The sequence below is a fragment of the Falco cherrug genome, chromosome 4, assembly GCF_023634085.1.
Source record: "Falco cherrug isolate bFalChe1 chromosome 4, bFalChe1.pri, whole genome shotgun sequence".
Classification (NCBI taxonomy): Eukaryota; Metazoa; Chordata; class Aves; order Falconiformes; family Falconidae; genus Falco; species Falco cherrug.
This window is the reverse complement of record NC_073700.1, coordinates 43,284,972-43,309,929: the sequence shown is the minus strand read 5'-3', so window position 1 is coordinate 43,309,929 and position 24,958 is coordinate 43,284,972. Positions and strand designations below refer to the sequence as shown.

At 43.1% G+C, this 24,958-nt stretch overlaps 2 protein-coding genes and 1 long non-coding RNA gene across 7 annotated transcripts in view; 1 reads left to right on the top strand and 2 right to left on the bottom strand.

Annotated features, from left to right (window-relative positions):
• The window catches only part of LOC106631497 (uncharacterized), a 98,376-nt gene extending 96,117 nt beyond the window's left edge, over positions 1 to 2,259 (top strand). For all 3 annotated transcript variants that reach the window (XM_055706609.1, XM_027812863.2, XM_027812867.2), the window contains one exon: positions 2,062 to 2,259. In XM_055706609.1, coding sequence (XP_055562584.1) covers positions 2,062 to 2,077 — 16 coding nt within the window. In that variant the 3' untranslated portion in view covers positions 2,078 to 2,259. The remainder of the gene's footprint in view (positions 1 to 2,061) is intronic.
• RMI2 (RecQ mediated genome instability 2) lies at positions 337 to 6,976 on the bottom strand. 2 transcript variants are annotated; one of them, XM_055706612.1, is made up of 3 exons: positions 6,660 to 6,976; positions 5,729 to 5,898; positions 337 to 2,152 (listed from the first exon to the last, which is right to left on the bottom strand). In XM_055706612.1, the coding sequence occupies exons 1-2, from the start codon at positions 6,928 to 6,930 to the stop codon at positions 5,750 to 5,752; spliced, it is 420 nt and encodes a 139-aa protein (XP_055562587.1). In that variant the 5' UTR covers positions 6,931 to 6,976; the 3' UTR covers positions 337 to 2,152; positions 5,729 to 5,749. The 2 variants fall into 2 exon arrangements, with proteins under 2 accessions (XP_055562587.1, XP_055562588.1); XM_055706613.1 differs by having other exon boundaries at positions 337 to 2,093.
• Positions 6,977 to 7,316: 340 nt separating this feature from the next.
• LOC129735803 (uncharacterized) lies at positions 7,317 to 20,572 on the bottom strand. Of its 2 annotated transcripts, none has more exons than XR_008731654.1 (3): positions 20,477 to 20,572; positions 7,766 to 20,401; positions 7,317 to 7,549 (listed from the first exon to the last, which is right to left on the bottom strand). It is a non-coding gene; the product is annotated as an uncharacterized LOC129735803 (long non-coding RNA). The 2 variants fall into 2 exon arrangements; XR_008731653.1 differs by having other exon boundaries at positions 7,319 to 7,549; positions 7,766 to 14,154.
• Between the last annotated feature and the right edge of the window lie 4,386 nt (positions 20,573 to 24,958).

Below are 24,958 nucleotides of genomic sequence, written 5' to 3'. Positions count from 1 at the left end.
CTCCAGTCAAACTTGGCTATATTAGTCCAAGTACCTAAGGAACAAATGGCCATCCACGCCGGAGAACAGCAGTGATATGAAACAACTTACCCTTTAAGGACGGTAGCATCTATATATTTCAGCATTTTCTGTATTAGTATATTCACTGATTTGCACTATACAGCTCGTCTGCAGGTTTTTTGTTAAACTCTGCCTCCATTGGATACGCTGCGTACAGTACAGTACCTTTGTTGAACTACAGATTGCTAAATAACGACACACAAACAATGCTAATTTGTACCACTTGAGTAATACTGACGACTCACACACTGCTGTCTTAACAGAGGTGACCAAGAGTATCTCCAAAACACTTTATTCATCTGCATTCTGTTACTACTAGCTTAGACAAAAAAAAGCAGAAAGCCTTCTCTGACATTTGCTATATGCTTATAACTTTTTATTGAATGAGAACATTAAAGGAAACACACATACAAACTATCAGTCATACCAATGACTGATACACTTGATCAAGTGATAACTAAAGATGTAATTACACCTTTACAAGACTGCAATGGAAACATTTACTCTAAGTAAATGACAGATTCATGCAAATGAGCCAGTTATGCTTTTACTTGAAATGAAGCCCTTGGGTTTACATTCCTAACTTTACGCACCATGCTTTGCTAAGCGTAATTAGAAAACAGGGTGGGTTTTGTAATATATGTGATGACTATTGCATATATTCATTTACATTTGTAAACTCACTCAAGGGAATCATTTGGTGACTACAAATATATTTGTGGTAGGCTTAAAAAAATATTTGCAAGTATTTGCTGAATTCTCACCCATTATGGAAGGGAATAACTATCAAGTATCTGTAGATGACTGTATTAGCCATAAAATAAAATCCTAGAAAAAGAATGCTCAGTTTCTAAGTGCACCACATGCATACACTCCCACATGCAGCAATATTGGCACATGTCATTATCTGCCTTACTCATTCACTTCTCACCCATTATGGAAGGGAATAACTATCAAGTATCTGTAGATGACTGTATTAGCCATAAAATCACCCAGAGCGTAAGCAGTAGGTGGCCATGAAATTTCTGGGGAGTATCTTGTATGCAGTACACTGTTTTAGCTCCAGTAGAACTCTTCAACATACATGTATGAAATACAGAGACAAATTTTGTTACATCTGAGCCTGAATATTCAGCTGAAAACAGTTTTAGAATGGCTTGGTAGCCAAAAGACTGAAGTCAGTGAGTGCTGCTAGTTTACGTTATCTCATTTCTGGGGAAAGGGATTGGCGTTCCAGTGGCTCACAAGCTCAGTTCACAGCAGGAACATGCTATGAACAAGCACAGCATACCGGGGATGTACACGTGACTAAACACATTTAAGACAAGAAAGACTTCTTCCCTAGTCAGCTTACTTTACGCATCCCAAGTTTGGACATCATGTTTTAATTAAGTTGTGAACCAGCTGAGGAAGTCCTGAGGTGTCTCTGTGGGGAATAACTGAAGGGCTGAGTAAGTCTTTAAATATGTAAACACACTAAAGAGGGAAGTATAACAGACCAAACTGCACTAAGAGAATTTGGTTTGATATTGTGAAAGAGTTTGCAACAGCCAGGCTAGTCACGCATAACCAACAGTCATCTATGGTCATGAGAAACAAAGAGAACGCTTCAGCCGTAACAGCTACCTCTGCACTACTTTCTAGAAATTCGTTCTTGTCCAGGATCTTCCATTGGATAGCTGAACTAGCCAGAGCCTATAAACTTTAGTAATAATGCTACTCTTTCCCTCCTACACGTGATTTTATCATCAAACCTGAAGAAAGACCCTTACCTCTGTATTTCAATATAGCATATCCAAGATAAAACTCTATCTAAAATGCTAGAGTACTTTTTCCCACAGCTTTTTGACAATGTCATAAACATAGCTGATGCTATTTTTCCCTTCATAGATTTCTTGTAATTCAGAATAATAGCAGCTTGTCATACATGTCACTTGTTACTTTCTAGCCTTTAAATACTTACCAGCCCCTTGACTGGATTTCATCTCTTCTTCATTTCAGCTTGAGCCAGTTCTGAATGGCAGACACCAGCCCTGAAGATGGAAGAACCCTTTCAGCACCCAAAGTAAAACAGCTGGTTTAGGTAGACAAGCTAGAAGCAACAGTAGGTAGAACAGTAGAAGTGTGAATGAATTAGTGTTAGGACTATCGTTATATTGGCGCATATACAGTATAAAAGGAAACCTTTTCACCCAGAAACACCTGAGGGTAAGAGGAATGATTTCACTGCAGTGACAAGAAACTATAATCAACTGGAAGAAACTGGACATAATCAGTTACTTCAAGAAAGTTCCCCCATTCAGTGGCAAAATGGCCCCTTCATAAGCCACGAACCACAGCATGGATACATTTAAAAGATGACAAAAGGTCTTTTCCAGCTCAGATTAGAACAAGTGTGCTGCACTGTGAAAGCAGCATATCAGCTTTGAGCCTGTGCATAGATGCTGACTCCTTTTTTCTCCAGAACTGACACTCAGCCGTTCAGTAAATTCTGGAGAAAGTGACCTTTTTCCAGGGAAGTACCCCAGCACGCAAGAGGGCTAAGATAGAAATAATGTGTTTAAATAATTGAAAGCATTTAATCATTTTTGTGCTGGTTGATTTTTCCCTTTTTAATGTGTAAAATGGCTCTGATCTTGCCTCACGGCTTGCTGGAGAGTGGGAACTGCTCATTCTGATCACCCACCCACACCCAGCTGACCTTGAAGGACCATAGCGTGGTTAAGTCAGTCATTCTTCCAAGTGTGAATATTTTTAGTGCCTACAGCTCACCTTCAACATGGCCTTTATATAGGTGACACGCAGAAACTCCAGAGCTACAAACTTCACAGACATTTATGCACATCACGCAAACTCTTACGCCCTAAAACTCGGTAGCAAAGTTGTGGTTTTGAGGATCTAACACAGGCCAAGGAAGTTTGAAATACACAGAACTTCACATTCCTGCCAGCTGTGTTCCCCAGATACTGGTATTTGCGCCAGGACAAGTGTAACTACGTTCCAGTTACGACACAGCTACTGCTGAGCACACAGAAGCCTTCCTGCAATCTACAGCCATTCCCCTGCCCTCTCCAAGGTCCCAGTACCAAGCACTCTTAGAACAAGATCCCAGTTTTGACCTCTCCCTCCGCAAGACAGCACTAGAGAAGCCCCTCACCCTCTAACATCTCAGCTACGTCCTCTGCTATCAACAGCAACAAAAATCACAGACCAGCCCACACTCTTCTGTAGAACTTGAAATGAGTTAAGACGTGGCAAAGGGAGAGCTCCTGCTACCCAGTAGAGCCCTACAGTGCCAAACTGTTGAGAACCCAGAGACAAGGCACTGCAGCCTTGGGGTACCACTTAAACCTAGGTGGTACAGAAGCCACCAACAGCCACAAGCTGCATCAGCCACTCAGGAGGCAAAGCACAGCTAAACTCCAAGTCACTACAAGTCTTTTGTTTAGGAGCTTGACGTTCAGCTTTGCTACGGGCATCTTTTGCTTGGAATTCCTAGGAAAACACTTCTCAATGTGAACTGTCATAAAAGCATCCAGTCTTGGCTTTAAAGCCCTTAAAAGTTACTGGGTTTACTGTTTTACTAATGTCATTGCAGGCCTTTCTGATGCATTACTTCGGCAGCACACCTTCCAGTCAACCGCCAAGCAACATTTATAGCTTTGTACTGATCAAATATGTGACACTTGCTGAGGGGATGGAACCAGAGTTTAGGGCTTTCAGTGAGCTCAAATGCACAGTACAGAGCCAGACAGATACTGAAACACACTAAATCAAGCAATGAAGAGATCCAGATCTCATTATGCTTAGAACTGACTGTTAGCAAGGGAGCAAAGAAACCCCATGCTTTCACTCATAAGCCTCTGGATAGGAGAGGGTGGAAAAAGATGCAAAGAAGGAAGTGCTCTACAAATCCAGTCAATCCCTACGTAAATACAATCCAATCCCATATAGATTCAACTTTTCAGATGCATTCAGCAAATATGCCTGACTACCAGATGGATTGACAGTAGGTTCACTCCTGACAGCCACTACATGGTGCACACACTACGTACGGCAGGTGCTACAAGCCGTATTTAACTTTGCTGTGGATTTACCGACACTAGCAAGGATCCAGCAGGGTTTTACTGCCCAGTCAAAAAGCATGGCAAGGTGAGTTAACATTTGTAAGTTGAGTTACAAATGAGCTTCAGGTTCCTAGTGCAAGAAGCATTCAGATGGAAAAGTAGCTATCAATGGATAAAAAGTTGCCAGCCAATGTGCTGACCACATGGATCATTTCTGAAAGGCTACAACATTGCACAAGTGGATTTTTCCCCCCAGCACTAATAACAATAAATAAACCCAGACTGCCAAGATTCTGTACATACGTGTGTTCTGGCATTTCATCAGCAGGGTCTCAGAGCACAAGACTTCCATTATACAACTGCCTCTGATGTGGTCTGGTCTGGAACATTAAACAAGACCGGAATGCACCCTGAAATCCACTCCTTAATTTGTAAAGGTCTCGCTTAAGGATCTACTTAAAAGACAGCATTTAATTTCCATATGCTTTGAAAACAGAATCCCACAATTTTAAAATTTAGTTACCACTTGATTCGTGTCTTAAGTTGTACAATCAAAGAGCATCTTCCCTTCCTATATGCATTCCTAATTAATATAACTCTATTGCTGGACAATATAGTCCTGAACTATAAAGCCATACCACACAGACAATACAATGCTTCCTTTAGGACTCAGATTCTTTTTAGACAAGTGGGGAAATAAAGAATAGTAACAGTTCTGCTTTTTGAAGGCTTTTTGATTTCATTTCATTGGGTTTTTCTTCCACAAGAGTACAAAAGAAAGATAAAAATAAAATATATTTAAGAATTATTTAAACAACTAAAACCAGTATACGCTGGAACAAGAAAGGAAACCTTCAAAGAGAAAAATGCACTCAGGCACAGCAAGCCTGTTTCACGAGGCGGCAAAAGTATTTGCATCTTGAACCTGGAGAACCTATTCCAAGGAATCCTGCATAGCATCTTTTCAGTTAATTTCACTTCTCTGGAACACAGGGGCTATTTATTGTATCACTTTCAGTATTTCAGAAACACAGAAACCAGAGAGGTATTTAAGTATGAGACTCCGCTTATGGTTAGAAAGAGACATCTGTCTTACAAGTAGAGTTTACTTATATGGTTATTACTGAAAGAAAAAACACAGGCAAAGATGTCATTTCCAGCCAGTCTAAATGGACCAAAACACATTCTGCCTTCATTCCACATACCGAGTTCACCCTGGTAACAGGAGTTCTGCGCAGCCCTTGCTGCCAATACAGTGCTATAGGAATGACTATCTAAACACCTATTCCTAGAAACAGCAACTAACATATGTTGAAACACGTAGATTCTTAACAGCATAGTTACTCAGAAAGCATCAAAGTAAGTGTTTCTCAGATATTTTAGTATAAAAAGAGGCTGTCAGAGTTGAACATTGTTATTATCATCAGATATGTACTGATCCCTCCACTTAACTCCAAGCCCAACTTCTCAATTTACTTTAGTTTACTCCAACAGTAACTGGTGGTTGTTTGAAACCACAAATACACAGAATAGCCCAATGTCCTGCACAAAAAAGAAAAAAAAAAAGAAAAAAAAAAAGAAGAAAGTACATTTCCAGTTACTTTAGACAGAAGAAAAACGATCTAGGGGATGACTCTGTGCAAATCCTCCACTTCAAAGTTCCACATATTCTTATGCACAGGGTTTTCAGAAAGATCTGTCATCTTTATTGCTCGAAGAATAGGCTCAGGACTGCAGGACTGCACCACACCCATCACCATTACGTATTTCCCTAAAAAACAGAAGAACAAGTGTGAAATTGAATTAAGCTTTGCCTTTTCACTTTAATTCAGAAAGCAAAATATTGAAAACCAAGTCCTCCTGTTTGAATTAAAGCTGCCAGTATGTGCAAGAAAACTCGAACTACGATAGCTTAGAACTAAATTTCCGAAAAAGGTTTCATTATCCACACAGCCATTTTTTGCAGTAGATTTCACTAGATTTTCACATACAGTAAAAGTCATAACCAGCACTCAATTCCTTGTTCTGCCATGCAAGAGGTCAGAGGACAACTCAGAAGTCTGAAAATTAAAGAACGTGACTATTTTGTTCCACAGTTCCCGCAACGCTGTAGTCCAGCACTTCTCCGGTTCCAGTTCACCCTACTGGTGAAGGGAAGCAAAAAGGAGGAGAAAAAAAAAGGGGGGGGAAATTCCCTACCCTTGTGCCTAGGCTCACAGCTCTCTGCACCGCCCCTGTCTGGCCGAACGCTTCCCGCAGCTGGAGCAGCGGGAGCGGGCTCTGTCCGCACGGCGCTGGCGGGACAGGGCAGCGCAGGGCCCCGCGCCCCCCCAGGCCCACGCGGCGGCCCCACCTGACGGCCCCCGCGGGTGGGCGCCGCCGCAAGGCCGTGCCCCCACCCCGCCCGCCCGGGCGGCCCGAGGCAGCCGGCGGGACCGAGCCCAACTACCTCAAAATGGGCGCGGGGAGGGGAGGGAACGCGCCCCGGGCCGCCCCCAACCGCGCAGCGCCCGCCCCGCCGCCGGCCCCTACCTGCGCTGAGGCAGGGCCGCCCTTTGGGCACCTCCTCCACCCCCAGCACGGTGAAGGGCCCGCTGCCGTCCTGCAGCCGGGCCGAGCCGCCGCGCCCGCCGCCGCGCTTCACCTCCAGCACGGTGCCCTGCATCCACACGGCCCGCAGGTGCAGCGGCGCCCGGCCCGCCGGCGCCCGGCCCAACTGCCACGTCCCGCCGGCGCCCCGCACCGCCTCCCGCAGCTGGGCCGCCAGCACCTTCACCGGCGGCCCCGGCGCGGAGCCCGCCATGCCGCTGCGGCGGGGGGCGGCGCCAGGGGCGCGCAGCCGCTGAGGGCGGGGCGGGGCGGGAAGCGGCGCGCGGCGGCGGCTGAGGCGCCGGCAGCTGCAGCTGAGGGGGGCGGCCCCGGCGGCGGCGCTTTACAGCGAAGCCGGGGGTGGCAGCCGGCCCGCTTGTGCGTGGCCGCCCAGCCGCGCCCCTTCGCTTCAGCTTCACACGAGGGGCGGCAATTCACGGTAACTGCGGTGCGGCGGGCCCGCCGCCCGCAAACCGCCCGCCCGGTTCGCCAGAACCCACCCGCCGCCCACCCAGCCGGCACACCTGCGGCCGAGCTTTCTGCGTAAAAAACAAAGGGCTTACGTGGAAAATGAAGCACTTGGCAGGGGTGCGCTTTGACGCAAATGGCGAACCAGAGAAGCCACTCCCAGGTGGCTTACCTGCCCCGGCGAGCGCCCGCCTCAGCGCCTCCCGGGCTGCAGCGCCGGACTCGGTGGAAAGCGACCCCGCAGGTCAGCGGCCGGCTGGGGCCGGCGCCCCCTCTCCCACCGGTGGCAATCAAGAGCCCCGCCGGAGTTCTAGACCAGCTGGTTCTCATTTCACCTGAATTCTGTTCAGGATTGACTCCTTTACCTGCAAAAAAACTAGTCAAGATCTGTTCGGGTGGTTTATTTTGAGCAAAAAATACTTTCTGCCGTGCCAGCTCCACCTGAGCAAAGCCGCCCCGCCGCCTGGTTTCTGCTCTGCGCCCCCAGCCCAGGGTCACCTCGTGTCACACTTGCCCACGCTCCCTCCCAGGCTGCTGGAGCCATCCCAGATATTTTCCCATGGTATTTCTTCACTACTTACCAATAACTGATCCCTTAATGTTTACTGTTTAGTTGACGAAGATCCTCCAGTTTCATGGGAAGAAATGAAAATGCACATGCCGATTTTCTCAGGGATGCCTTCAGGATATCTTTTTTTCTTTTTTAATATATACTTACATGGAAATCTGGAGCATAATGCACTGAAAGCATAAGCAGCTTTAAGCTGGGAGACTTTAACTCCAAGGCCTTTAAGAATTTATTTGCTCTCTGTTTATGTTACAGACTAGCTAATTCACTTTGCTGCAATCAGAAATCCTTGAAATGTTATGGTTTTCTTTGGGTGGCTGAGTTGACATTTCATTCAGGAAATAAGCCAAGAAATAAGATAATGGAAAAACAGGAGGATGGAACAAAGAAAAAGAAAATAATCGGGAAAAGCAAGGGGATGGATTCCTCAGTTTCACGAATTTTATTACCTACAGAAGTGCAAAATGGGTAAAAACGCACGTAGGACTGACTCCCCTGTCATCACTCTTCTTTAAAGCAGATTCTGTTCTCCATTAAAATAGTCAGTTACTTTAAAAAATCCAGTTTTGTTTTGAGTAGCAGAATACATCAAAAGACCTTTTTTTCTACTCACCCATCATGTTATGAATTATTTATTCAGTATATCTTTTTTCCAGAGGTATTTTCTGTTGAGAGACATTCTGCAAATGGGACTTTATTCCTTTTATAGTGTAAGGAAGCAGTTACCTTTTTGTTACCATTTACAGTAAGAATAAAATATAATATTGGTAATAACAATAAAAACACTAAGCACAGTACAGAATCATGTAATCTGGCAATCAAATCATATGGCTTACAGGAATAGAAAGACATTAGATAGTTACTGTATATGAAAGCAAAATTTGAGCGAGGCTCACAGGAGAAGAATATTTGTAATTTATGCCCCTAAGCTGCAGTCACTTGACAGCATCAATATTTAGTTTCACATAAAAAAATCATTTGTGCCAAATATCGATAAAAGTATTGTATTCCTATTTGTTACTGTATAATAGGAGGGTCTAATGCTTATTAAGCCATTAAATCTACAGAAGAAGGCAAGACCCCTACAAGAGTGTAATTTCCAGGAGAAACTAAAAGGCCCCTTTTAAAAGATTTTCCGTGAAGAAACTGTGTTATAAGAAGGGCAGAAGCACTGGCAATCTGCATTGAGAAATGGATTTGTTTTCCTAAACCAGAAAATCCTTATCTTTCAGTAAAGTGCAAACTTATACTAAATTATCTGCAATGGTCTTATCAAAGAACTGGCTCAGCTCAACATGGAGACATGTTCTGCAGCTGCAGGAAAAATGTCTTGGGGCCTCCACAGACTGTTTTCTGGAGCTGATCCCACACTGATCATCCCCTGATTTAAGGGTAACAGAGGAAGTTCAGCACACAGTTGGGAAAGGCAATGAATTGATGGCTGACAGGCTGTAAATTACACTGGATTAAATTTCAACACATTTTCTGAGAGCATGCTGGTTGGGACAGAGTTTTTGTTGTTTTTTTTTTTTAAATTTAAAAAGAGATTAAAAAGAAGGAATCAATCTTCTGCCTGCTACTACAACGTGCACCTTTCTTCAAAGCAGTCTTCAAGGACATTATTCCTCATGCTGGCACAGTACGGGTAAAAAAAAGGTCAGACTACTGGCAGATAAGATAGCTGGGAGCACAGCAGGAGCCTGGTCTCCAGCAATGACTCTGGCATTGTTTTGTTGGTACGGTGTCAAGAGAACTTAGGAAAGAATTTGACCCTAGATTTCCCTGAAAAGAGATTTCCAAAGAAGCAGCAACTTGAAATTTTCTGCCCAGCTCAGACCTTTTCACACTCTCAGCGACAGCACTCCTTAAAATGGAAGCAGTTCTGTGCTCCCCTCTCTAATTTTGGTAAAAGGATGATATTGCACAATCAGAAAATCTACGAAGCCAGAGGCGGCTTCGTAAAATAAAGTGGGGAAAAAAGGGTTTTGTACTAAGGGGTAAATAAAGCAGGATTGTGTAAAGGCAAATTTAGTACTATATATAGGGCTACAGCTTGATATATCCTCACTGCATAAAGTCTGTCCCTTGGCCAGAAATTCTGATATTTTAGTGTCTTTCATCCTACTTAAAAGCGTTTTAAAAAAAGATCTCTGTCCCAGTCCATTGGTTAATGTGTACAGAAAAGGTTCTTCAATTTTATTTCTCAGTTTCTTTTTCCTCATACTGAGAAGTCACTAACTACACTTCAAAAAAAGTTTTAATTCTTTTTTTTAGATTTGGAATCCAAGCAATTACAATTATTTTTTTTAAATTATTTTTGCTATTGTCTGAATACTTGCTTTGGAAACAGGCCCCCCCTGGAAGCTCCACAGATGAATGGAAGAAAAGTCATGAAGCATGGAGCTGATGGTAACATCTGAATGGCCCACCAATGTCCATAAAACAAATAGTACAGAAAAACTTGTTCGCGACAGCCCAGCAGCTCAGGGGATTCAAGTGTGATGCAGACAGGACAACAGCAGCTCCCCACCCGCTCTGTTCTGCAACGTGCTGGCGGGTGTTGCCCTGTGTTAGCGTCTCTTGCAAACACCGTCTGCCCACAATCACAGAGTAAACTGCAAGGTGATAGGATCGTGTCTCTCATATCCTCCTTCAGTAAAAGGAAGGAGCATACAGAAGGTAGCATGACAGAATCAAGATAAGAAAACAAGGCTTTGTAAAAATGCATTACTCCGTAAATGAGAAGAAGGATCTGAGACAAACTCTTCCTCTTCCTGGTATTGATATGAAACACCACTGAAGGACAGCTTTTAACACAGACAAGAACTACCAAGTTTCACCTTTAAGAGGTCGACCCTAATTTATGCTTGTTTTCTTATACTGCACACACAGAACTATATGAAACAATCACAAGAATATAAAATTCAATTGTTTCCTGGTGTTTGTTTTGTACCATATAAAAGATGCAATTTGGACATGCTGTCATGCTGGATGGAGTCTGGAAAACCATCCTCATCCTTCAGGGATTTTTTTTTTTAGGCTTTTCACCATCACTGAATTTAATTAATGATTTGAAATTAATGGGTCAGTGGGTTGGAATTAATGGGTCAGAAGTCAGTCATATTTGCATCCCTAACCTGAACTTCAGCTGCTTGTAATTTATGCTTTGGGACTTACCAGTCTGGCATATGGATGCTAAATTATGTTTGACCAGCGATTTCAAAAGACCTGGAGCCAGGCAAGTCATCTGCTGAAACAGGAAAACTCTAGAAGCAACCTGTCAAAGCTTTAGTCAGCAGGTAGCTCTCAATAAGTGACCTTTTAGAAGTGACTTGGACAAGGCAGGTTAATGTAAGTGACAAACATCATAACACAGCTAACAACAAGAAGAAAAGCCTGGCCTCTCCCGTAGTGTTGTCCTGCCAAAACTGTATGGGAGTCACTCTTAAGACAAACTAACTTTTGTGGCAAATGCTATCAAGTCAAGCGTTGGCAAGGCACCCGCTCATGCTCTTTTTTTTTTTTTTTTTTTTCCTTGAGAACCTAATACAGATGCTATACATGGTGTGTTAGCGTTTGCTTAGTGGAATCAATAAGAGGATTATGGCAAGAGTCTTCCTGCAGCTGCCAGCAGCTGCCAACTGCACGCAGTGTGTGGCAGAGGAAAACCAGCATCTGGCTCAGGCATCTCCTCAGAGAGGGTGGAAGCCTTAGCTCATACAGCCAGCCTTAACATGAGAAATTATTCCATTGCTGGCACCATCCCGCAAACTTAACCAGTTCCAGTCACTCACCACACATCCCTACTGATGGTAGCTTACAGGCTGCGAAAACGGTGTGATGCCCTCCAGCTTAGCTGACTCATTTCATTTACAAAGAATACTTAAGAGGAAATGCTTAGAGAGCTCCAGTCCCATTCTGCAGAAGTGAGTGTCACCTGTTTATTTCTGTCTGTGCTATAAATACGCTATATGTATGTAACTGAAAGAAATCAGCATTCTATGGAATAGGACTATGACATGATGAAAGTGGAAAAAATAAAGGAATTAATCATAGTCTTTACTTTACCAGTAGTGCTTGCTGTGCTGGAAACAGTCTCTAAAGCTGGCTTCCAGATGAGCTTATTCAAACTCCTGAACCGAGAAAAAAACCCAACTCTTTTTAATATGAATGGCATCCAAAGTGTTAGATCTTTGTCCTGTCTGAAGTTAAGCCTGTAGCTAGGAGACCTCAGTCATTCAGCCCTTCTGACTTCATTTCACTACATAAAAGAACTGGATGTTTAGGAGAAGCTTAACAGGACTGGGGAGCCCCTGTAACCGGTGTAGGGGAATACAGACCGTAGTGTGCTCCCTTGACAGTCGCTGGCTTTGCATGAATAAACTCTGATTAGCATTGTCAGCATCCAGTTCATCCAATGGAGTGAAAGCAGAATAATTTTCCTAACGAAAAGTAACAAGAAGTGTGGCACGTTATTTTTGAAAACTCAAAAATCTGAGATGTCAATTATTAGAGATATACATAGAGGTCAGTAAGGCTGAGAAGTTACAGCCATTCCAGAGCATACATTGGCAGGGTCCTGCACCACTCAAGGCCTGTTCAAAGATTCATGAAATAAATTTCTGGTGCTTAGCAGAGAGAGGCTTTTACTAATTTTCAAATTTTCCAGCAAGCAAGATCTTTCTCAGGTCTAATCAAAGAGCTCATCTCTCCCTACAAGCCTTATCTTGTTTAAACCAAAAACATTACAGCTATACCACCAACAATCAAGGTAATTTGAAATTAATAAAACATTAGAACTGGATAAAAAGGACCCAGAGTTTGAATATAATGACTCAGGAATTTTATACCGATCTCACACTTGGCACATACCTACATTCATTCAGGAAAAAACTTTTGGAAGTTTAAAATTAACATCAAGCTACTTGAAGAGGCAGGTTTGAGGCGAGCCTCCAGGAGCTCCCAGGGAGCCAGAGAGGAGGAAGCCCGCATTTCTGTTGCTGTGAGAGGGAGTATTTTGTGGAGTCTTCGACAGACACTTGATAGCAGGTTTGGTGGCAGCTGCAGGTCACACAGCCACGCAGACCAGTCGGCTGTTTCTTAGTGACTAAAAACCTGTGTGAAAAGTGAATACTTCTCACTGTTCCATATCCTTTAGCCGAATATCACCTAAGGCACAGATGTGGTGACTGTCCATAACTAAACAAATATTGCTCTTGAGATCAGCGAATCTCCATGGAAAATGGCTGCATTTATTTTCCATGAAGCTGTGACTAAAGCTTTGCCCATGTGACTGCCTGGGGACGCTAGATGAAAGGGATCCTGCACTGGGCACTAGTAGCACTGACAACCTCTTTGGAAACTGCTTGTGAGCAACTGGTCTCCTGACTCACCTGGTGCTGGCTGCAATACTGGGATGAAGAGCAGAAATGGCCTTAAATTGGAAGAATGCTGCTAAGTGCTGAGTGGTACTGGTACTTCAGAAAGCAAAAGCTAAAATCATAGTTGAAGGAACAGGTGGCCTTGTGCTTCTCTGCACCAGGGAAGCAAAGCATGAAATCAGAACTGCTGAACGACTGAAAAAGCAAAAATAATATAAAGAGGAAATCAACAGCAGTGAAACTTGTTTAAAGCCGCTCAATAATAGATAGCACTTTTCTGTTTTTATGTACTTAGATGGACTAAAAAAGCTTGATTTATCAATTACCGACATTATGGGGTGCATTTTGTAAAGCAAGGTTCAAAAATGGAAGTAGTCACAAGCCTGGACTTAAAACGCATGTATTGCCACACCACCTACAAGGAGCAGCTTGCTCCCCCACCTACTAGCATGGATGAATGAATGTTGCCATGTACAACAGCGTTAATTTTGGATGAAAGTCACATTACTGTATGGGCTATACAAGGCCTATTTATCTCTTAATAGGTCTAAGAGAAGATCTAAAATGATAAGTACAATCACAGAATTCTTCCTAAATCAGGACATTCAATGTATAATTGCTTAATTATGTTTTCACATTCTTAGGCTTCTTTAATTGATTAAAAAATCAAGACACAAGATTGCATGAGGCAACCGGGGAGACATCTCGTCAGTTCAGCTTACAAAGAACTCTACAACTCATAAAGAAATGTCACATTTTAAAATTAAAGTGTCACAAACTGCCCCCACCTCTTGATTTAAGTGCTTTTAATCACAGGTTCTAGTTTGTAGTCTGTACAGCGCCTTATATTAAACACTATTGAAAATCTCTAATTAAGACCCAACTCTTGCCCCTAAGCCCAAATATGCAGGGTCAGGTACAGATTTGCTGGAGTGAAGGTCAGAATTCCATTGCTGGCATTCCAAGTCTTGAACAACCGCCACTGACAAGTGATCCACGAGTACCTCATGGTATTCAGTTTCTGTCAAGGTAAATACATCGATTGGTACTAGAAGATTTTCATCAGCTCTTTCCAGTGAGACTCTAGACCTCAAGCTATGAACTAAGCAGGAAAAAAAATGAGCCAGAGGAACATTCAAAGAAGTTGTGGAAAGGACCCACTTTAAGGGAAAATATTAAAATCACTTCTTACGTACAGTTACCTGACCTTTCTACTGAACTAATAGTTGTGACAAAGACCGCGGTGAGACAACTGTACAAACATTTATTTATCTGAATAAATTTAAATAATTATTAATGAATTATATTGAAAACATGTTTGTCTTTTTGTAGCTGGCTAAAATGTAGATAGTTGTGCAACACCATGGTTGTTTCTAAATATAGCTCTATATAGGGCAGCCCTTCAAACTGAACAACAAAATGTGGACTTGAAATTCAAATACAGACAAAAAGTGGCTCTTCAGAGATACAAAAATATTGATGCCAAAAACTTGCAAGCTTTTAGCTTGTCATGAAAAGCAGCAATAAATGATAAATGCAAACCCAGTACTCCTTATTTTCAAAACCTGACGAGCCTACAAAACCAGACTTGCAGTAGTGCACTCTACTGCAAAAGCCAACAGTGCTTGTTTATTCAAAATAGAAACAGTCAATACTTTAAGAGCCAACTACGAGACACCAGTTCAGTGTAGATGGTGTCTAAGGTTCATGCAAATGTCACATCGCATGAAGTGGCTGTGCAGAGTAGGCATGGTAATGTGTGCACATTTTTGCTTGCACCTTTGGAGTTATGACATTCTAAACATCAAGCACTTACATTCAAATAATTTCAAATTTTGTACAGGAGCAGTTGAAGATTTGTAGGTCTGCTACAATTTGAACAGATATAAATGTCAGGCAATAGACACTTTAGAATGGAAAAGGATGGCACATGACCTCAGATTTGCAAGGCAAAGCTCGTTAAGAGTATTCCGGCTCAGTTGCCGGTTACAGCTTCATTTATGAGAAACTGTGCAGGGTGAAAGTGAAAGGAACAAAGCAGTTTCTTTTTCTTGTCTACCTATCTCTGTAGTCTGACTAGACTAGATGTTATCTAGGCTTTTTTAAGATAATACGGTGATTACTACAGTCCTAACAGATGTGGGTTTGGTATTTTCCTTTTCATTCTTTTCGTAGATTTTAAGGCAGGGGGAGAATTTTGAATAGATGAACCTACTGTTCGACAGTGACCACTGACTTATTTGTATTCTGGTACCTCTGGCTCTTTATTTGCTGGGAACTCAGTGGTGTTTCAGTCCACTCCAGACCACAAGAGCCTCCAGCACTCCCCAGTAGAACTAAGGAGGCTGAAGCACAGTCAGTACTGCATGCACACTGTCATTTGACGCAATTCCTTTTGCATTCATTTCTGCCAAATCAAATACTTGGGTGAACATCTGGGTGATGGCAAAAATATTCTCCAGGACCTTTTTTTTTCCTCCACCCAGGCTGGTTAACAATGATTAATTGTATTGATGAAGGAATCAATAGCTTACGGCAGACATTTTTCAAATGCAGCTGTGCTGGCCCAAATCACTCCCCAGTTCCACTAGTCTGCCCTGCCTGGAAAAATTAAGCATTCAGGTAGATCAGTTAGATTCAGCATATGTAATGTGGATAGAGTTCATAAAATACTCTTGCTGGCCCAGTTAAATTAAGTATATGCTATGTACAAAACCAGCACTGCTCAGCATCAGTCTACTGATTCTTCTGACTTGGGCCCTATTCTGAAAGGTACACAGTGCTTTCTGAGACATGCTACATACTTCAAGCCTTCTTCGGTATCAGCCCAAGTAATGGTCATAAGCAACCTGAAAAATCAAGGCTGGGAGGAACAGTCCTTATTAAGACAGTCTCTAAAGTTCACAGTCACAGGAGTGTTCGTTTAAATAGTGCCACATTTTACTCAAAGCTGGCCGTATTCAGTGAACGTCCCTTTTGCTTGTGGCTTCTTTCTCTTCTGTTTCTTATAAATGGCATTGCACTACCCTGGATTCTGACTGGACACATGATTGGCTTGGGAAAACATAAATACCAGCCAAAGGAAACAGAACTGAAAGTAAATAAGAGTCTCCTTTTCATGCGTCCTCTGATCTGTAAAATAGATAGATGTGTTTCCTTCTAAAGGCTGCATTTCCCAGCTGTAAAACAATAGAGCTCCCTCCACCAGCACTTCTGCAATCTTTGTCACACAGCTGTGGAGTGTTGCAAACTGGTAACATTTGTCAAGAGTACTCGTAAACGCATGAGGGAAGCAGTGCCATGAAATTCTTGCTCCTAAACTGTGGGGAAAGTTTAAGTTTCTGTTCTTGAGTTCAAAGTAGTTTGCATGTTTTGCAATGATCTCAAACTATAGTTTCTGGTCTGTAATCTTGCATTAAGCCCTGTTAATTTTCTGGTACACGAGTAGGAAAGGGTGTACTGTTGCTTTGTTGTTTCCTTAGTAAAGCTACAGACAGATGTTTCAGGAGCAATGCATTTATCTTTCCTGGTAGCTTTTTCTTGTGCAGGCATATACTGAAGAACAAGTTTCCATCACGGCTTTCATTTCACTGGTTTTCATTCACACTTCTATGTTACCCATAAATGCCTGAATATACAGCACCCCAACTGAATAGCCCTGAGGTTGTATCTTCGTGTTGCAGCTCTGCACAAATGGGCAGACTGTGCATTTCAGAAGGTAAGAAACTAACAGGCTCTGCGTGAAAAAAACGCGGCAAGTCGTATCCTGGGTCAGCCCTGGTCCTATATCCCAGTCAGGTAGGAAGGAGCTTCTGCCTCCTTTTCCCAGCTTTTACCAAGGGCTACAGCTTGGCTGGCCACAGTTTGGCCTCCGTGGAAGCAGGTTAGCTCTGACCACAGAAGCACAAACTTCCCGTGAGCGTGGAATGAAACATCTAGATACTGAGGTTTATCTGAGCTTGGCCAAATGTCTCAGGAGGAAGGAGCGCTCCCCTGGCTTCGGAGCTGTCTGATCACCCAGTGCTTGGGACTGAAGTACTTCCTGCTTAAACCACACACCCCGCACCCCCCACCCCCCCCAATAAAACCTCATGCACAAGGAAAGGGAACTCCTTAACTGTGCTGCAATTATAAAGCAACAGATGACTTAAACCTGGGAGGCAACGCAGCTGCATTTCAGCAGACAGGAAATGTTGCATAGTCACAAAATGTTGCATACACAATACTAGAGACTGACTGTATTTAACCCTCTGCCTTGTGAGTGGAGAGGTCGGGTGTGGATTCCACACATGGGCTGTCTTCTAACTTCCCTAGAACTCAGGGCTATTTAGACTTCTTTCTGGTTCACACCTGTTGTTAATTTTAGCATTTATGGACTGCTACAGCTAAGACTGAGTTCTCATTTAACTTCAACAGGATACATGCAGTGCTTACAGTATATTCTAAGAAACTTTAATTAGTTCACATTTTCATGTGAAATAAAATTACATCAAAAAGTATTCTTTTAACATAAAACACCAATTCAGTATGTTTTTCCTTCCCTCAGTTTTGCTACAGTGATTTTTACAGTGCGATTATAACTAGTTTTTCAAACTAAATGAATAATAGAGCTTTGAAATAGTTCTTGTCCCTTCAGACACTTCATTGGAGATAGTTTCTTTATAGGGGTACCATCATCTTTTCAGCCTCAACAGTTCTACCCACTAGTTTACCAGTGAGATCATTTGTGGGACTGCGGGCGTTCATAAATGTGGGGGATTCAGGCTCAAATCCCTTCCTGGCACTGAGGGACTCAAGGACATGCTTGTCAAGCTCATTTTGAAATCAAGACCTCCCCACAGGCCTGTAGAAGGAAACATTCTCTGGTCTTCCCACAAACTTGTTTTAGTTCACAGAAAGGCACCCAGGAGCCGCTGACCTACAGGCAGAATGGGACTTGCTGCAGGTTGGGGCGCTGAACTGGGAGGTGAGCCACTGCACGGGCTCAGCTTCACACACCGCTTATGCAGCTTATCTGATAACCGCTTAACGTACAATATGTAACAGCGCTCCGAGCAGGTGCCAGAATCCAGCTTCCCACTCCTAGGTGAGTGCTCTAGCTGTTAAGCACCAAGTGTCTTAGCTAACAAACATTCCTCCCGCCCCTCCAATGAGAAGAGTACTTAGGACACCTTCCAGAAAAGGGAGGAACCAAAGTCTGACTGCCCCGCTGCTCAGCAGGGACACAAACCTTACTTTGCCACATACTGAAGAGGTCTTCTAAGTACTAATCAGCAGCACCAAGCAACTCTCTCTTGGCTTGCTTCGTTTTTAAAAGACTGCCATTCTTCAAAGATGAATTTTTGAAGAAGCCCAAAAGGGGGAAAAGCTTCAGACGGACAATGGGTCCTTACTGCTGCTTGCATGGCACACCGACTGCTCTGGGTCTCCTTGCAAAGAAACTCAGCTCTCAACGTGCACTACAGAGGACCGTAAACGGGTCCAACACTTTATCTTAGAAACTTCAAAAATTTTTTGGGCAGTGCTCACTGTTGTGGCACACTTATTTTTTGGCTTTTAGCCTAATTAATTAGTGCAAGGTCACCAGGCCGTCTGTTTCAGAGCAGGGCTTAAATCCATGTCCTAATTTATTGCTCAAGCTAATGGACCGTCTTTCCTTGCTGGGCCTGTTTCCCAATCTGTAAGTATGAAGCTGGTCACTGCAAAAGGCTCTGTCGAACACAAATGACAGGCATGGCTGAAACAGCACGTAGTATTAGCTTTTACCTAGCGAACCTCGTCACACTTTCAAGGCAAGCAAAGCAGCTCTTTGCAGTTTGGACTGCCCTGGAAATGTGTGTGTGCACATCTTTGATTCAGATTTTTATTATTTCCTGCACAGACGTATTATGCAAGCACACTAACTGCGTACAATGAGATCACTGACAAAGGATGTAAATAATACATACGAGATATAGCGGGGGGTGAAGAGGGTGGACACTGCTGAAAATAACTTGGATGATAAAATAATCAGATGATGGTATGAATTTTCAACAGACTGACTGAATACTCATTTAGATGGAGGAATGTGAACACATTTGCAGTGATCATCCTGACTCTGCCCTAAAGCGCAACTCATGACAGAGAACAATAGATAATAATAGAAAGGTATCAATGATCTTGTGAACTCTGAGCCTATATTTACTGGAACAGTAATAAGCTGGAATGCTTTGACTGGATGTCTGCAGCATGCAGGGATGAAAACGTGGGTTTTCCGTCCAGCAGAGGGGGCTTGGCAGTAAGTTTGCTAAACGCAAAACCAAATGATTTCTTTCAAAATTGAATTAAACTGACTTTTATAGGAACTTGCAGAGTATTAAAGATAAAACCAGAACTTCCTATGAACGAGATACAAATATAAACAGACACAATTCAAACTGAGTTTTGTTCAGGCTATCTTTGTTTTCCTTACTTCTCAGTGTGGCTTTTCTATTTCAGCAGAAATACCTGACAGGCACAGTGTGCAAGTAAGGAAGTTCTTGCTAATCCCCTTGAAAAGCTGAGTCCAAGTTCCTGTTAAACCTGTCACTGTAAACTACTTCAATACATGTACAAGAAAAAAACAAGGAAGACACTGAGGTAAACTTCTGGTGGAAAGTTCTCCAAGCCACCAGAAAACTGTGTATTTGAAGGCAGGACATGTCATCTGAGTGGTCCAGGAGTTTACAGAATAGTTATCTGATCATTTGAGGCCAGTTTGTAGTTTTAAACAGTAGACATAAATCTGGATAGCCACAAGAGCCACTGGCAGCCTCACAGTATGGGTGAGACCAAACCCACGGATGTAATCCAAGGTGGTGGTGTACAGAGTATATTCTGTAGAACATTTAAAGCTAGTGCTTAGTGTTAAGTTGCATACAGTGTTACGTCAAGACAAAAGAATGACACAGATTTATTATGAATTTAAAACAGGCTGGCCAGTCTTCTGGCAAATTCTCTTTTTCACCGTTAATTGGATTTGTTCCCCACATACTGTTTCCTTGCTCAATTTCCACTTGCACAGAAGAAAAATGCAGGCAGGTGCAGTTGAATACCTGAGAATTATATTCACTTTATTACTTCTGAATAGAGTTTAACTCCATATGCGAGTCCTTGAATGGCACCGTTCAGTGCTGTTCCAAATCTGATTTTTTTCTTTCTAGTGAGAACTAGCTGCCAATTTTAATGACAGATTCTGGTAAGTGTAGTTATGTTCACCTCTGTGGCTCCAGCTTCTGGTGAAGGAAATACTGAAAATAATGATGAACTAGAGTAACTTAAAATTAAATTCATGCCAGATGTAGCAGAAGGTGCAAATGACTCACCATGACCAAGAAGGGTGCAACACTTTCCCTCGCCGCTGTGAGGATGTGTGCAGCAGCAGTCCCCCCGCAGTGATGCTGGTGGGTGCAGCCCCTGCAGCAGCCTGGGCTCTGCCCACTCACCGGCCTCCCCGGTCATTCCGGTGAGCTCTTCTCAGAAGGCAGGACCTCAGCAGCCACTCTGTGTCTGTGGGGTACAAGAACAGACACGCATGTAGCCCAGTAATTTTCCTTAAGTACTAATATACTTCAAAAAAAAGAGTACGTGGGGGAGGAGGAGAATTCTGGTCATCTGGTGAAATAAAATTATCATTTAGTGTAGGTATCAGATTGTCTGTTAAGCCTTGTAAGGTATGGAAGTGCATGTACTATGTACTGACGTACTATATACCACTGTATTTCTGACAGAAGGAAAAGGTGGGCTGTGAGGGTTACAGCAATCCATTGGGAGGAAGGGGAGGAAGGCAGGTCATCGTGTCCTCCGTCCCTAAACCAGGATCCCAGTTAATGGCACCAGTTCTGCTAGATGGTGATCCCCAGGCCCTTCTGCCTTTAAGAACCCTCATCCATACCACATCTGCAACACTTCCACCCATTGCTCTCAGTTCCCCCAGTCTTTGGGCCCAGTGTCCTCCACATCCTTTACCCCACTTCTCCAAACCCATTTCAAAACCTCTCCCTTCTCTACAGACCTGCCTTTCTTCTCATAAAATAAGAACACCCAGCCTTCCACACCTGACCCAGTAACCCTGGGCTACACATCCTTCCTGGACCTTCCCTTTCTGCCTGCCTGGCATCGCCCCAGCGCTGCTTTCTCATAACCCTCAGGCACTGCCAGCACTGCCCCTGCCTTCTGGCCCACTCCCCGGTGCCAGGTCCCCCAGTGCCAGGACCCCTCAGTTCCCTTTGGCCACTGCAATAATCTGAGCTCCTTCCTGGCACCAGCTCCTAGGGTATCCCCTCCTCGGGCGCACTTTGTGAGAACGGTGACTCTGCTTTTCAGATGGGAGGATTTCAAAACATACTGAATTCACAGCTGTAAGAGCAGCCAGAGAGGACTTGGCTGAGGGACAGCAACTGGGTGCCAGTTTTGTAAAGCAATGCACTGCACAGCACTGCTGTGCGTGGTACTGGAGAGGACTGAGGAAGAGAAAAGAGAAGAAAGGTGGCCAGTTATGGGAATTTGCAGGAAAAAAAATAATCTGCTTTGATGTTAATGACCTGAGTCAAAATACAAGGAGGCTGAACTTCCCAGAAAGGAAGTTCAGTAACAAGGAACCACAGATAACCTTCAGATGCTCAACTGAAAACTCTGGAGGAGAAGGTAGACTTAATTCTCAGAAAAAAACCCCATGTACAAAGTATACTTAATATCAAACAGAGAAAGAAAGCAAAAGACAGACAGCGTCTTGAAACTAAAAGATGTATTAAAAAGAAATTACTGGAAGCAATTAGAACACATCGGGCTGGAAAGCTGAAGAAGCAAAGAATGGAGTAAATTTTAAACTCAGGACATTGGAATCTGTTCACACAGAGGAAGGTCAGATGGGGACAAACTTCCAGCAGTATTATGGAAGAAGCCAATAAGAAGTTAGCTGGGATTAGCACATAGGGAGTACAATGTTTTAAACATTAATAAAAGAAAAATTTAAAAAAAAAAAAAAAGGAAAAGGACTGTGAACTGGAGGAGAGGAGACAGGCTAGAAATGAAAAAAAGAAAGAAAGAAACAACAGAATAAATATTGGATGGGATAGAGAGGGGAAAAGCACAGAACAGCCCATTCTAGCTCAGCTCATGGGAACCTGCAAATGACCTAAATCTGCTTTATTAATAGCCAATGTCAAGTTTAAAGTCGTGTGGGTACAGAACTTTTCACACGGAGAGGCAACTATCTGTGCAGGTTCAAAATGGACAGGGAAAGCATTGTCTTAACAACAAAGGATGTACCAAAACTAGGAGCCCAGAAAAGTAAGATGACATCTGACAGCTCCAAGCATGAAATATTCTAGGGCAAGTGAGACTCTAGATGCTGCTGACCTAAAAGTTAATAGACACTGCTGCTGCTGCTGCTATTATTTTAACAAGGGCACAGCTTCTTCCAGCTCAGTTCATCTTTCCAAAGGCACTAATTATTTGAAGGAACAGTAGGTACATCAGAAAATGTATTATAAGCAAATACCTACTTGCCTTCCTTCTGTTCAGCGTATTTACACACATACTTTTTAAAATAAAAAAAAATACAGCCACTCCTGCGCCTTCTTGCACATGAAATGAAAGCAACAAAACCCTGGTTTTTAGGGCATCAAAAGATGCAAATAAGAGCCCAGTTCAAGTATGTTAATATAAGTCCCAAGAACTTTCACGTGAAGGTATTACAGAGATCCAAGCAGACAGACCGCTTTGCAGGCACGCGTCTGAGTGATAATCAGACAGCTTAACAAGAAGTCCAAACAGTCTCACTGGTGTACCGTATGATCATTCTCTTAAGACCACAAAAAATACTGGGTCATATTGTCAATCCGGTTCCTCCAGGGATGAATGGAGCCCCCCTTGATATGGTGCAAAAGAGAAGTAAAAATACCCAACTAGAGAAGGGTGTCTGTGCTGAGTTCCCAGTGACTGCAATGGCTGAGTCACAGCGGGTTCTTGGACATGCAGGGGAGTTTTTGCAGGAAGCCGCCTACCACTTTATTTACGGCTCCACTTGAACTATGCCATTCGACTCAGCTCAGTAGATGATTTTTATCACTCTAGATGTTGTGGATGCATTTGCAGAGAGACACTTTCCAAAAGGCCACGTATGTTTAGTGTCAGTTTTTCATGAGCTTTCTATATATTCACTTCAGATGGAAGAAATACTGCCCTTTCTCCCTCCAGTACAAAAGTACCGTTTCTCCATCTACTCCCATTTGTTTGAGTCATACCTGACCTGCATGCACGCTTCGTGTTGCTGAACTTTATCGGTTTAGAGACTAGCATGCTGTCATTTTAATCCTTATGAGCACAGGCAGCTACAGCAGCACAAAAGCACTTACCTTCAGCATCTGGACAATTCTGGTGTCTCATCATTACACTTAAGTAAGGCAGGAGCTCAAAGATCCAGAAAAGGTGGGGGGAAACAGTTCTGCCAGCCTGTCCTGTCTCAACTCAATGATCTTACGTTCAGCACCTGGAGACAAGAGTCCTGCTCTCCCCCATGCAGCACGTTATCCTTCTAGCAAATAACATAATTAACAGGTTTGCATCAAAAAACCATTCTGGAATGCTAGCAAAGTTTATTTTTATACCTTTCTTCTTTGTAAAGTACAGAATTATCTTTAGAAAACTACGTTAACAAAATTTAATTGTTTGCAAATTCCAGCCCTTAAAATTTAGACAGGGCCTTCCTTGTCTCTTCCTGCAAATTCTGCTCTAGTTTTGTGACAGAGTTAAGATCACACAATTCACCAGCACCCCTATGTCACTCAGTGCACAAATGTGTGAGTGGGCAGATTTCAGCTTGCATGTGCAAATGTAAATCTGATCTTGCCCAATTTTCAGTTCTTGGCTTTGTAAACCACATAACAGTGCAGTGTGCATGTCAGCGTGCAAGACGGGAGGAAGGCTGTGGTATGTGCTGTACTGAAGTGCAAACTGCTAATTAAGAGAAGAGAAGAGGAAATGGGGTAATGATTCTCTGGAACAGCTATGGGGTTTCTGCACAGTCTCATGACTGCAACAAAATCCTATTTTCAGGGAGAAATGGCTGCTGGATCCCCAGCGATGGGGACTTTTCTCCATTCATGGAATGCTCCTTGATGTAGTAAATGCAGCAGAGTACAACGCCATGACACAGACCCTCCCAAACCTGCCTCTTCCTGTGCAAGCAAGCCGTCATACTGCCCCAGCCCTGAAAAGGGAGCTGGGAGGAGATAAAGGAAGAGACATAAAGAGAAGAAAATACCTCAGTGTCTCTCTGCATATACTAGTATATAGAAAAGTTTATGCAAATTAGACTCAGCCCCAGGACTTCTGGGAAGTTGCCAGTGACGCTCTCAGTGTCTCAAAGTTAAGGTACGAGTGAAGTTAAAAGAGAGAAGTCTCTTAAAGCTGCTTCTAAATAGCCAGCAAAACCATCCAGTTCCGTCCAGCAGCAATTACTTTGGCAATCTACGTTGGCAGCTTTGGACACTCAAGGATCACTTTTTCTTCTTTATGCTGCACAGAACTTTGCTTGCAGCTCATTTTTTAAAACCAGATTCAGCTTTAGCCCTGCCTTTCAAGTACACATTTGAGAGATCATCATAAGCAGAGCAGAGAAAGGATGCTGAATGAATCACAAGACATGATGTATTTGCTAAGATTTGCAGGCTGTACCATTCTTGGTATTTTATGCAGTGGGTCTGTCACATGAAGGGGATTCATATGTGATCTGAAACAACTCAATGAATGCAACACCATGAAAACCAGCTCACCTCCCCAGCCTCAAGTCTAGTGTTTCCCTC